Source organism: Magnolia sinica, chromosome 18 (assembly GCF_029962835.1).
Source record: "Magnolia sinica isolate HGM2019 chromosome 18, MsV1, whole genome shotgun sequence".
NCBI lineage: Eukaryota > Viridiplantae > Streptophyta > Magnoliopsida > Magnoliales > Magnoliaceae > Magnolia > Magnolia sinica.
The window spans coordinates 71622499-71633286 of record NC_080590.1 but is presented as its reverse complement, the minus strand read 5'-3'; the positions used below and the strand labels follow the sequence as shown (position 1 = coordinate 71633286).

Here is a 10788-nt window from a genome sequence, read left to right as displayed (position 1 = left end):
ATTCCATGGGTGGATTGGGAAAGAAAATTCCGGTCTCAAAAATTTGTAGGAAAATTCTAAGATCACTACTGGAACATTTCAACTCCAAAGTAACAACTATTAAAGAGTGTAGAAACATGGACGAAATGAAAGTAGAAGAACTAGTAGGTTCCCTACAAACATTTGAACTACACTTCAAACCAACCCCAAATCCAAAAGTAATGCTTTCAAAGCTACAAAACACACCACCATTAATGAGGAGGAGGAAAGTGAGAGAGAAAATGAGGATGAGGAAGTGGCTCTCTTGGCTCAACGGTTCAAGAAATTTTTCAACAAAAACCGTGGTCAACCATTCAACTACAAAGGCAAACAATTAGACAACAAGCGCCATATAGGCAAACCTCTTAAAAGGTCCAAAGAGCCTCAGTATTACAATTTTCAAAAATTTGGGCACTTGTCCACTGAATGTCCCACAAAAAAGACTAAGGGAAAGGCCATGGCAGCCACATGGGATTACACTAAAGAATCTAACTCAGATTTCAGTGATTCAGAGAGTGATGGAGACCAGAAATCTTTAAAAATACTCATGGCCTCCACGCCTACAAACATTCCCTTGGAAACTAAGCAAATTGATGAACCACGAGCCGAAGGGACATTTCCATCAGATGGTGAGAAAGAAGAAGAAGAGGAAGAAAAGGATAATATACATGATGCCTATGATCAACTCCACATACATAGCATCAATATCCTTAAAAGACTCGGTATCAATGAAAATAAGAATAAATTGCTTCAAATGGATCTAAATAAAACCTTAGAGATCAATACACACTTAATTAATAACCTTTAGTAATACTCATGGCCTCCACACCTACAAACAGATTGAATTATTGAAAGATGAAAACATGCATCTTAAGAATGAAAATCACACACTTATTTTTTATGTGGAAAAATCTAAAAAAAAATTGTTGAGCTTAGTTACAAATTTTCCTAAAGTAGTGAAAAACTAGAAAGACTCAAAAAGACAAGAGAGGATTGGGATATAAAAATTTCAAACCAAGTCCCACTCATGTAGCACAAATGATTAAGAAAACTGCTGCATCAGGAAGTAATACAAGGGCTACTCCTATTGTCACTCATGTGGCGACTCAGGCCACTATAAATTTGAATGCCTTACTTTTGGCAGGACTCAACTCGATTCTGGTTTGAACTTTACTAGTAAATATAAACCAAACGGATGAACAATGCAGAATGTCAAGAGTCCGCCAAGGTTCATGCCAAGAGGTAAGAAACATTCGTCTCCTCCTAGAATGACAAAGAGAATGGAGGAGCTCTTGAGTCAAGTGGCTCAACTAAATCAGAAAACAAAGGAATTAATGAAACAAGGAAATGCGATTCAGTTACCCAACATGCCCAGACAAGCCTGTAGTGAAGCAAAAACAACTTCTCAAAGAAAAACTATCACAAAATGGATAGCAAAAAACAAGGAAAATTATCTAGTAACTGATAAATGGTACCTTGATAGCAGGTAATCAAGACACATAACGGGTGACAAATCTCTTCTCTCAAATTATTCAAATCTTGATGATGGGGAGGTCACCTTTGGAGATGGTAGCACCGCTAAGGTAATGGGGCATGGAACTATGGTCGGAATGGAGATGCAAAAAAATGAGAGTGCTCTTTGTGTAAAAGGGTTAACACACAACCTTCTAAATATTTCTCAAATATGTCACAATAAGCATGTGGTGACATTCTCTAAACAAGAGTGCAAGATCTCGAACCTATCAAGAAAATCGATTATGAAGGGTCTTCGCACTAGTGACCATTGTTATGTCATTAAAGGCAATAGAAAGAATGATCCATCTACCTAATATCACGAGCAAAGATAATAAGCCCAGGTCATCGCACTTAGACCTGGGTGTGTGTGTGAAATGATGCACTTTTGTGATTATCATGATATATTTGAGGTTTCTATACCTCAAAAACTTTTTTTTAAAATATAAACATTGCAAATGTTTATAATTTTGGGTTTCACAATATTTTGTACAAATTTTGTTGTGTATATAAGCTGATAAGAAAATATTTTATGATATGTATATCTGAGGATCTAACGAAGTACACAGATCAATGTCATATTTATCACTTCGATCAGTCAGTTGATGAATCGAATGACTCCTTGATGACATCGAGAAAAGTTCAATGTCATCGAAGAACTCTCATAATCAGAAGCATCGCACATTGAAGACTGTCATCGAGCACCTCTTCTATAAGGTCTCGAAAAAATCCGTACAAAGGCCCGAGTACCACCTCAGGCAGAAATCCCTAAAGACCATATACTGTGGAAATTAGACGAAAATTAATTAAGTACTAAACTAAATTAATCGGTGGATTAGCTTGAACCACTATCTTTACAAACTGAAAGAACCAAAAACCATTAAAATCACTAGCTCAACATTACTTGAAAACCTAGGGGAAATTCCAAAACCCAATTGCTCTCGGGAGCACATTGAAACTCCGTATCGGACCTGGACCACACGTCGAAAGTCCGATGACTGTGAAACTATAGAGTTATAACCACCTTATTAGGCTTGACAACCATCACGGGAATCGAGCCCAAATAATATCCAGAAATGCACAACTTAAGCCCTGAGCGAAGAATATCTTTAGAAACTGACTTGAAACTTAAATGATTTGTGTCATTCGCTTACAGTCGAAATTGAAGACTTCGGACCGTCAGGTTCTGACCAAACTTCACCCATGGGTCAGGGAAATTTTCCTGCACCAATCGGTATACTTGTGGCCCTGATCGAGGAACGATGACTGTTGATCTGATATAGGTCCTTCACGGTCGATCCGTTTGTCAGATCACACCAAAAACACAGTCCTGGCATAAATCCATTGTCAGGGAACTTGCTTCATGACTTAAGTGAGAAATAGACCTTCCTAAGGGCCCTATTTGTCAAAAACAGGCACCCTTTGGCTATAACTTAAGTATACCATGGCCCTTGGGCCATTTACATCACTTCTGAGCCTATATAAGGCCCTTAAACCACCCCACCCCTCTCTCATACGAATTTCTCAAACCCTAGGTGAGAGAAGAGAGAAAAGAGGAGAAAAGTGTGAGGAGTAGAGTGAGAGTTCGGGAGATCATTGTTGGGATTCACTCCCACTGCACCACGTACCAAATCGCCTCCCCACCATCGCTACACGAGTCATTCCAACTTCGATTTGGGTAAGAAATTCTAACCCTAATCTTGTTTTAGAAATTTAGATAGGGTAATCAGTGAAATAGCTAACCTATTTCATGATTTAGGTACCCGTTGTTCCATTTCAAGAACGTAGGATTCAAACCAAGTTCAAAACGAGCAAACCAAAAAAAGGTGCGGACTATAAACGTTTAGGTTATGATTTTCAAGGATTTCAATGTTAGCAATAATTTTTGTCTGACTTGATTGCTGCCATATGATCTTACTTACGATGTATTTGATAAGTTATACACGTGTGTGAACTATGTGAATATATAATGCATTCCATGTGTTTGTTGAAATGTTCGAGTGAAATTGCAATTATGATTTGTGCTTGCCATGACTATTAATATAGAATACATGATTGTTGTATGTATAACAACTCCTTTGTGAAAGGATTTGCCATAATATTGGCTATAACTAACTTAGTTCATGTATGTAGTAATCTGTAGTCTAAGTGTTTGATAAAATGCTTGAATGAGAAATTGTTTGATGAATCGCTTTTTATAAGGGTGTTGAGATAGGATTCTCAACTACCTTATCCATATTTATAGTTTCTTTCATGTAATGTAAATTGATACTATGTGAATTATGAATGAAATGCATATGTATAACAACATGTTCAATGTGTTTGATAAAATGCTCAAATGAGAATTATGTTTGAATTGTTGTTAAACGCTGTTGTGATTAACATATGCGACTACCTATTACTTCTGAGAATGATTGGGACTACTACATAGTCCAGGCAATCAGTAACAGTTACCGATTGAGTGATCGAACTAGTTTCACCACATTGGATACGTTTAATGAATTCGAGCCATACGGTGATTGTCGACAATGGTTAGGCTACGTGGAGTGCTTATGCACTCCATGTTGATTAATTTAGTGTGCGCTCATACCAATCAAACTTGTCAAATAACCCGATTGGCTTATTGTATGTTTACCATGTATGGACGTTACTGCTTGAATCTAAGGTACCACTTACCAATGTAAAAACCGTTTCAACCATGGTACCACGATCCGCTAAGACTCATGAGCCGGGCATAGTGGTATGGGATACCGTTGTCGAGTTGTCGGCCTACGTTGGGGTAACGAGCCTCCCCGTAGTGACCAGTGAGCAACCTAAACTCGTGAGCCAAATACGGTGGTATGAGACACTATATTCGAGCTATTAGCCTATGCTGAGGTGACGAGCATTCCCGTAGTGACCTCGAGTATAAACTAAGCCTACGCCAAGGTGACGAGCCTCCCCGTAGTGACCTCGAGTGTAAACTCTTGAATTTACTTATCCACTACTTTTATTAGGGGTGATGCCTTACAACTTACCTATCGTATGTGATTACTAGGACTGACAACCCTAGATGGATCCCTGTTTGGGTTAATGATATAAAGGGAGGTACCTAGGCTTCTCAAAACTGTTGTATGAATAAGCCTAATCAATTATTTGGCTAACACGACCATGCACCGCATTGCATGTGCTTTGGCGAGGAAGCGCACTTTTAGGGATTTACCATGCCCGATCGTTAGATGAAGTCGCTGAGGGAGTGCAGGCGAGGCCATGCATCATCACTGCATATCATTCCTGCATTAATAAGAGTAATTAGAAAGTGATTGTTGTATTAATTTATCATTACTGCTTGATTGAATTGATAACATGTTAACCTTTGCTTTATAGTACCACTGAGTTGATCACTCACTCCCACTTTGGGACGGTGTTTTAAAATACCAACCAAACTCTGATTTAGTTATAGATGACGATAAGGCTCACGTGACGGATCCGGATTTCTTAGACAAGGAGGAGTTCTCCTACATGTAGCTCTTAGGTGGGTTTGTGTAGACCTAGAGCTACGTCGTTGGGATTACAGGGATTATATGGATTAGTCATACATTCACATTTTGTCATTTTGTATATTTTGAAATAAAATATGTATATATTCAGCCCGGTAACACATTCATACTCTGGAGGTTATAAAACACGTTTATACTTTATATATTTACATTAACTCTGGAGTATGGTATGTTGATTTAATGTAATCCAATTCATGTTTAATGCACTAATATGGACAACATTTAAACATCATTATCTATGTTGCATAAGTGATGTGTTGGATCTCGGGAGTTGAGCTTTACTCGACCCTCGAAATTCGGGGCGTTAAAAGTTGGTATCAAAGCATGATTTGGATTAAACTGGACCTAGGTTATGGAAACACAACATACTCTGATGCACTTTGACTTGGGAGGGAGGCGAAAAATGTAGAAATGATCCTAAGATCCCAAGTTTCACTGGTGGGCATCGAGCTAGGTAGGTTCCATAATCGTAAAGTTGTATTCGAGGCTCATGTTGATGAAAGACTTTTCAGGTTGTACCCAGTGATGGACATGCTCCTGGAAAATGGATGGGGTCCCATATTTGAGGGAAATACTCATGCGAGTGAAGGCGCAGTGCGTGCCTTCTATGCTCATATACGGAACCCACTATTGGAGCCTCTTCAGTTTACAATCCCTTTGGGGAGAAAGGAGGCCATAGTCAATGTAGACATGGTGGCTCGTATCATGGGTATGGAACGTGGACTGGTACATACTAGCGAGACAAACCTTACTAGTGAATGAGAAACAAATCACCGCACACGTTTCCTTTACAGCTAGCTTGAGTAGTGGAGGCGAGGAAATACCCTTGCATCGACCAAAATGACAAACGATTTCTGCCTGCTCCACCACATATTTACGTATAATGTATATCCAAGGTGGAGTAACCGCACAGAGTGTACTCGGCTCATGGTGGATTTCTTATACAGAGCTGGTCAGGGAGACAAGTTATGCCTACCTACATTCATCTTATCTCAGATAGTGGGTATTGTACGATCTGCACAGGGAGATGCCTCACTTCCCTTGGGTCGACTTATTTGTAAGATCGCCCAAAATTTTGGCTTCTGACTCCATATGGAGAACCATGCCCCGATTCATATCATCAGTGACACTACGCTCAACAATATGGGCATAGGCCCCAGACACTGACAAGCAAAGCTTGATGAGTATAGGGACAAAGTAGAAGAGGAGAGTGAGGAGGAAGAAGGTAGTGAAGATGAGGAAGGCAATGATGGGGAAGGTAGTGAAGATGAGGAAGTCAGTGATGAGGAAGGCAGGGAAGAAGAAAACAGTGAGGAAGGAGAGCAGGAAGAGGAAGAGGAAGAGGAGGCCCAAGATTCTGATGAGGGACCTACTCCCGCTGCACATGAGGACCGCCATGATTGGGCTGCCTTAGAAGCCTGCATGGCCAAAATTGAAGAGAATCAGGTCTACCTAAAACAGAAACTCAAAAGGATGTCTCGCACTCTGAAGACCTTCCTGTGCTGTATGCAGGACAAGGGTGCTCCTCCACCTTCACCAGAGTCGGACGACTAGTCATATGTTGTAGTCATCTTTGAGTTTTTCTTATTTCTTGTTTTCCTTTATAATAGCCTTGGTAGGCTTAGTTAGGTGTTGGTGTGCTTAGTATTTAAGGCTTTTGTTAAATTAGCTCACATGCATCTTCTGTCATGATCCATGTAAGACTACATCTCATGTATTGCGATAATTTTGGTTAAATGAAATGCATGAAGCTTCTTTTGATTTGGAATGTGTAGAATGCTTGAAAAATTAAGTGTTGTTATTCAAAATCTTACATATGTTGCACCCTATGTTGTATATAAGGAATGCCTCCAAAAACCACTTGGAATATGACACGTCTTGCACTTGGCAGATCGATTGATGGGGCACCTCCTTTGAACGATAGCCAGATGGACCCTAGCTTAGGCCCAAATTTTGAGACAATGCCGGATTCACAACCAACCACTGGCCCCACAAATGGGCCAACACCTTTTGCACCATCGGTTGCGAAACAGAACCGTGTGTCTTCATCGACGTCACACATGCCTCAGGCGGCTCCTCCCCCTGATAGGTTGGAGCAGATGATGCTCCTAATGCAGTAGTAGCAGTAAGTTTGGGCCACTATTGCGGGGGTCATTGCCCAAAACATGAGTACAGTCCCACAAGCACCACCTGTGCACCCTGTTGGAAATAAGAATACCAACAGTCTATTTGAACGCTTCCAGCGCTTCCGACCTCCCACTTTTACGAGCACTCACGTGCCCGAGGAAGCTGAATACTAGCTAGATCACATCTCTAAGATGTTAAAGCCGATGCCCTGCACTGAGGCAGAGCAAGTTGAGTTAGTATAACGCCCCGACTTTTCAGGACCCGAGTATACGACTCGTTTCCCAAAAACCCGAGGTTTATCTTTAAAGGATGGTCAAATTCAAGTATGTATATATATTTTATTCTTTCATTAAAGTAGAAGATGAACGTAGAATGGACAAGTAAACATAAAGGGAAATTTTCAAATTTCATTTAGAATATACAAGAGGTTGCCCATAATGACTTATACAAATCAATGTCTTCAAAATTAACAATTACAAGATTTACATGATCTAATACATGAGAAATAGTAGAATGCAAGTAAATTTGAGCCGCGAGGCCCCTCAGCTTCTCAAGGTAGATACAGTCATGCAACCCTGGCACTTAAACATGGCTCCTCATCAGCCCAAACCTGAAAATCACTTAAGCCACTTGTGCTACCTGTACAGTTATATTTATTTGATGGATGAGTGGCCAACTCAGTATGAATTCCCTTCAATTTTAAACACCGCTGCATTAGGTAAGCATAGTTATAAAGTAAAGCATACAAAACAATATATGATGCAGGTCTTATTAGATCCATGGATGCGTGAATGCAATCATCACCCCAGGGATGCTCATCCATGCGGACAGTGGGCTCGTCACCCGTGCAATCATCGAACCTGGGTACATCATCCAGTCAGAATCATCGAACCTGGGTACATCATCTAGTCGGAACAATACGTACATCACGTACGATAGCAATAGATATTGGTCTATGCTATGTATGCATGATTAGTCAATTCGTTATTAATCCAATTACAACTAGCCATTTTAAATAAGCTCAAAGGTCACTACGAGGCTTGTCACCAGCATAGTCCGACAGCTCGAGCATAGGTCTCATACCACTATCCCCGGCTCATGAGATTACCATCTTAGGATGTTTAATAGGCCTGTCAACTAGTGGCCAATCATACTACAATATATAGGGCTTACCATCGCATGGTTGCAAGGTATAAAACATTGAACCCATATAAGGAAAATACCAGAACAAAGCCAACTCGTGTGAATATCAAACAAGCCACCTAGGGCAATTATCAAAATAAGCCGCATAGGGCGAGTATCAAAACCATGAGATAAAAGACCATCCTTGAAAACCATTGGACACAACAACCCTTGATGGTAGGCCCACATCAATGATTAATTTAAACCACAACTCAATAACCACTAAGTAGAAGGTCCATTACAGTCACAACTAGTCAGGTTACATCCTAAGTATGGGTGTACATTTATATCTGGGAATTTTCCACTAATGTACTAGTTTAAGTTCCATAAGCAATCCATAAATAGTCCACAGGCATGAAATAAATATGCAAGATAAACATTAAGCATGTAATATAGCAATTCGATCCCAACAGTTAACATATGTGGTTATAAAATGGAGACATCAATTATGAATTTAAATAAAAACTATAACTTAAGCTAATGGGGAAAATGGAAAGCTCAAGGGGAAGAATCATCACCTGATTAAACGAATCACATTCTAGTGTCGCTAAGTACTTGCGCCTTAGAACCGAACCCTACCATGAATTATAAAGTTATACAGTTAGACCCGAGCCTTATACACCTTTTATGGTTAGGGTCTTAACCTAGGGTTCAAAATCATAGCCTAGGGTTATCCTTTAAGGTTTTAGTGTAGAATTAGGGTTTTAAATGTAGAGTTAGGATTTCATTCTTAGAGTTTATATCTAGGTTTAGATTTTTATATTCAATTTCTAATGGATGTAATAACAATATTAATAATGTTACTAATTAAATTAGTAATCTAATAATGGCTAATAGCGTATAATCGATCATAATGCTAATAGTACTAATAATTTCAAAACGATCATTAATGTTAACAATATACTTAACATTAACTAACGAGGCACTAATAGTTATCATAATGAAATAAATAGTATGATCTAATTACCAATGATAATATTTAAATATAGAACTCTAATATTTAATAATGATAATTCGTATGTAATAACTAATATTAACATAGACAATTTACAGATGGTTAATCATATATAAATCTAATAATCCTGATAATAATGGTAGCAAATGATGTAATCTATTATCAATGATAGTATTTAGGAATGGTAAATAAATACCAATGTCTAATATCCAATGGTTGTGGTTTTGTTTATAGTAACTAAAATTTACCTGTTAAACATGATTAACAGTTGCAATATCTATAGTGACACCAATTATAGTAATAAACCAAATGAATTACTTTGGGAGGAAGAACTGACTTACATCTTAGTTGAGATTAGGAAAATCTATTAACCAACCAACTACAAACTAGAATCTCAATGAGAGGTAGAGAGGAAAACGTACCTAGTCGATTCGACTCGAATCAACACAGTTTGGTATCCGAGTTGACTAGGCTCCACTTAACCGCCAACACCTCCCCATCTCTCTTTCCTTCCTTCTTCCTTTCTTCCTTTTACTTCTTTTTTTCTTTTTTGTTACTAGCTAGAATTCTAGCAATATGCTGATTAATCCCAGACCCAATCTCAGCCTAACTGAGTTGACACAACGAGCTAACAACTCAGCTGAAGTTGAGCTGGAGTGGCCCTCTAGCAGCACCAACACCCTTTCCTCTCTCTCTCTCTCTCTCACTCTCTTTCCCATTCCTACCTCTGGACTTTCACAGGGGTCTGGAGTAGCCTAAACCCATGCCCAACTCGGACCAAACTCGGCCCAGCGAGTTTGTCTCGCCAGCGGGTCGGGTTCGCTTGACTCGGCAGCGGACGCAACGGCTGCACCCACTCACTTCTTCCCTCTTTCTGCCTTTCATCCTTTCCTCTCACTCTTTTCACTATTTCCTCTCTTTTCTCTCCTTTTCCTGGACCGAACCAGCAGCACGACGGATCTACTGTGGTTGGGCCAATGACTTACCTTGGCCTGAGCTGGTGCAGCAACACACCATCTCTCGATCTCTCTTCAACTCTCCATCTCTTCCTTTCTTTCTACTCTCTCACTTTCCTCTCCTTTTTCCTCCTCCAGGGACCTCCAGCCGCAAATCCGAACATAACTGGAGTCGGAACAGACTCAAACTAAGATGGTTGGTGCAGTGGAATGGCGGGGAAGAAGATGTAGCATTAATGGCAGATTACAAATGGGGGTTTATTTCTTCGAACCGATTGTTGTAGGTGTTGTGTATGAGCTCAGAGGAGCTTAGAGACAAGGATTTTTGAAGCTTCAGGGTGGTTTGGTGGGTGGCTTTGAAGGAAGAAGAAAATGGCTATTTTTGAGTTGAGGCAAGGGAGTGGGAGAGAGACCCGTTGCAACTCCCATGTCTTGGACTTAAATCGAGCCCTGAACTCCCTAGGGCCGTCGAATTGGATCAGAAGGCTCGGATGTAATC

At 39.8% G+C, this 10788-nt stretch overlaps 1 protein-coding gene across 1 annotated transcript; it reads left to right on the top strand.

The window, feature by feature from the left end:
- Positions 1-1220: 1220 nt before the first annotated feature.
- Positions 1221-10481, top strand: LOC131232434 (uncharacterized). The gene is made up of 3 exons (XM_058228653.1): positions 1221-1504; positions 6260-6515; positions 10428-10481. The coding sequence occupies exons 1-3, from the start codon at positions 1221-1223 to the stop codon at positions 10479-10481; spliced, it is 594 nt and encodes a 197-aa protein (XP_058084636.1).
- The last annotated feature ends 307 nt before the right edge of the window (positions 10482-10788 follow it).

What these genes read in the sequence shown, in the direction of transcription:
- LOC131232434 (XM_058228653.1), top strand. Translation starts at nt 1,221, where the DNA reads ATGCAGAATGTCAAGAGTCCGCCAAGGTTCATGCCAAGAGGTAAGAAA. An exon ending in AAATGGTACCTTGATAGCAG is followed by an intron (nt 1,505 to 6,259) that starts GTAATCAAGACA and finishes TGATGAGTATAG; the next exon opens with GGACAAAGTAGAAGAGGAGA. An exon ending in CCAAAATTGAAGAGAATCAG is followed by an intron (nt 6,516 to 10,427) that starts GTCTACCTAAAA and finishes TTCCTCCTCCAG; the next exon opens with GGACCTCCAGCCGCAAATCC.